The sequence below is a fragment of the Mus pahari genome, unplaced genomic scaffold, assembly GCF_900095145.1.
Source record: "Mus pahari unplaced genomic scaffold, PAHARI_EIJ_v1.1 scaffold_10020_1, whole genome shotgun sequence".
Lineage (NCBI taxonomy): Eukaryota > Metazoa > Chordata > Mammalia > Rodentia > Muridae > Mus > Mus pahari.
In genome coordinates this window covers 6,043-8,650 of record NW_018391946.1, presented here as the reverse complement: position 1 = coordinate 8,650, position 2,608 = coordinate 6,043, and the positions used below count along the sequence as shown (strand labels likewise).

Below are 2,608 nucleotides of genomic sequence, written 5' to 3'. Positions count from 1 at the left end.
ATGGACCAGTGAATTGGCTCAGCAAATAAAAGATCTGCTGATGACCCCAATTTGAGATGCAGAGTCCATGTGTTGGAAGAAGGGAACCGTATACTGTACATTGTCCTTTGATACCCACATACATGACCACCACATACATGTCTTCCACATATGTGCTATGGTATGTTTGTCACCAGCAACAAATAAATGAAAAGCATTAAAATAAAACATCAAACAAAAAAATGGACAATAAGCAAACAAAACTCCACCCCCCTGAAACTCCATCCACCCTGTCCAGAATCAGATCATTGTCTGTAACATCATCTTCTCAGGGAGATGATAATGTGGGAGAGCATAAGCCACAATAGCTATACAGAGAAAAATACCAACACCCCTCTCAGAGACAAGATTGGTCACATGGATAAACATGAGAAGGAATTTCTTTGACTCCATTTCCTATGGAATCACTTAGCTAAAGGAGAGGGTAAGGCAAAGCATCAGCATGCTGAGCCTGTCTTCTCAGATGTATGGGCCACCCCAGAAAGTACAGTTGGAAGATACACTTCCTGGTTTTTGTTTGTGTAAAGTTGAGATACACAGTAGTGGTGTTTATCATGGAAATTTTTCATTTGTTTAACCTTGATTTGTTCTACTTCATTCCTCTCCCTCTCTGACCTTTCTTGCACTTCCTCACTCTGTGTGGCTGGTTCTCTTGTTTCAGACAGTCCCAACTTCTGCTTTCCTAGTCCATGTAGTCTACTATTTTACACTTTCCTTAAGATTTCATCCTAGCTTTTCATCCAAATCCATGTATGGTTACATATAAGTACACACACACACACACACACACACACACACACACACACACACACACACACGATTTTTAAAATTCCATTGAGGTGGAAAGATATCTCAGCAGTTAAGAACACTGACTGCTCTTGCAGAGGACCTGGTTTCATTCCTAGTTCTCATGTAGCTAACAATCATCTGTAACCCCAGGACAGGCCCTCTCATTATTCATCTCTTTCCTGTGCAGATTCCAGTTCCCTTATCTTGGGATCTGTCCTTCCTGGTTTGTGTTGAATGTTCTCACAATTGATCTCTACAGACAGCTATGCAGGGAGAGGGCAAGGAATAGCCTCACTGAGAGATCCCAGTTCCTGGGTCTCTTCTGCCAGGCACTTCTTTTCCACAGAGAAATTCAGGTAGGATGTTGTGTGGGAACTTTTGGAAAGATGTCCATTGCTTCTCAGATTCATTTGTTTCCAGGGACTGGGAAGATGCCTCAATTGGTCTGAGCCCTGCCTCAACACACACACACACACACACACACACACACACACACACACACACACACACACACACACACACACTTCTCAATGTGTGTCTCTCCCCATTCCTCTCTCCGCAACAATGTCAGACACAGAGATACCAGAGATCTATATTTTATGCAAAGGTGTTTATTAATTAGAAAAGATCTGTTCAGCTAAATTAAAGGGAGTCAGGGACAGGTTTCATGAAGACAGGTGCTGATATGAAGCGCAGACAGAGGAATTGGTTCTTCACTACTGTTATCTTGGCAGTAGCAGATGAGCGAAGGTACAGAGTGCTGGCACTGGAGCTAAAATGTTTTATCCAAGTGAACTGGAACCACTGGATAAATGGGACTGTCCTCTGGAGTTCTGGGGTTACAGGCAACTGTGTAGTACTCCACTGATCCTGTTGTTCGGTATCTGCATTGGGTATAATGTCTTTCCCAACTTATGAGCTCACAGACAGTTATAGGTACCTGAGATGAACTATTATGACAGTTTAGACTATTCATGTCACTGCACAAGCCACTTGGATTGCCACACACATCAACAGCATTAGCAAGACTTGTATGAAGAAAAGTATGTTTGTTCTTACATGTTCTTCTATGCGTGTTAATAGGCAGCATTTCAACATTACATCGGAGGCTGGCTCTATTAGTGAGATACTGTGTGGAAAACCGCTCGCAAGGGGTTTGTCCCTGGCATGAGGCAAGCATTAGGACAAGTTCCAGCATCAACAGGAGACAAAGTCGGGACTCAAGCAGCTTCGAACCCATGTTTCCTGTGAGGACAGAAGAAAAGTGACTGCTCCCACCTTGCCTCAATTTTCCCTATGTATTCCTGAAAGCCCTGTGCTGTCACTGTGTATCCACAGTGACACTTTTCCTAGACACTTCCCCATCACCTGCCCCTCCTGTACCAGGCCTAAACAGCCAATGTCTTACCCAGTCTGCGTTGTAGCTCCCGTGGAACTGAGTGGTGGTTGTCCTGGAAATCAGGGATCATGGGTGAGCTCCACTTGGCCCCATAGATATACAGCAGGCTGTGTGGGTGGAAGTGGTGGCTCAGAGTCTTCAACATGCAGAATCCACAGATTGGTACATTGCCTGATTGTGCAAGCAGCCTTCTGTTTCTTCACTTGGCCAAGCTATGTTGCTACTGTTGCCATTCTAAGGAATAAATTTGAAACCCTCTTGTGCAAGACAGTTTGAAGTCTGAATTTGAACTTTACATAGAAATCTCTATGTTGCCTGTTGATTGGCTGCAAGCTTCATGACTGTTTTCAATAAGGAACAGACAAGTTTTCTATTAGCCTG

General features: G+C 43.7%; 1 protein-coding gene across 1 annotated transcript; it reads right to left on the bottom strand.

Moving 5' to 3' along the window:
• Window positions 1-1,435: 1,435 nt before the first annotated feature.
• Window positions 1,436-2,400, bottom strand: LOC110314765 (eosinophil cationic protein 1-like). Its single transcript, XM_021188989.2, has 2 exons — window positions 2,237-2,400; window positions 1,436-2,073 (listed from the first exon to the last, which is right to left on the bottom strand). Exons 1-2 carry the CDS (start codon window positions 2,370-2,372, stop codon window positions 1,601-1,603), a joined length of 609 nt encoding a protein of 202 aa, XP_021044648.2. The 5' UTR covers window positions 2,373-2,400; the 3' UTR covers window positions 1,436-1,600.
• Window positions 2,401-2,608: the final 208 nt, after the last annotated feature.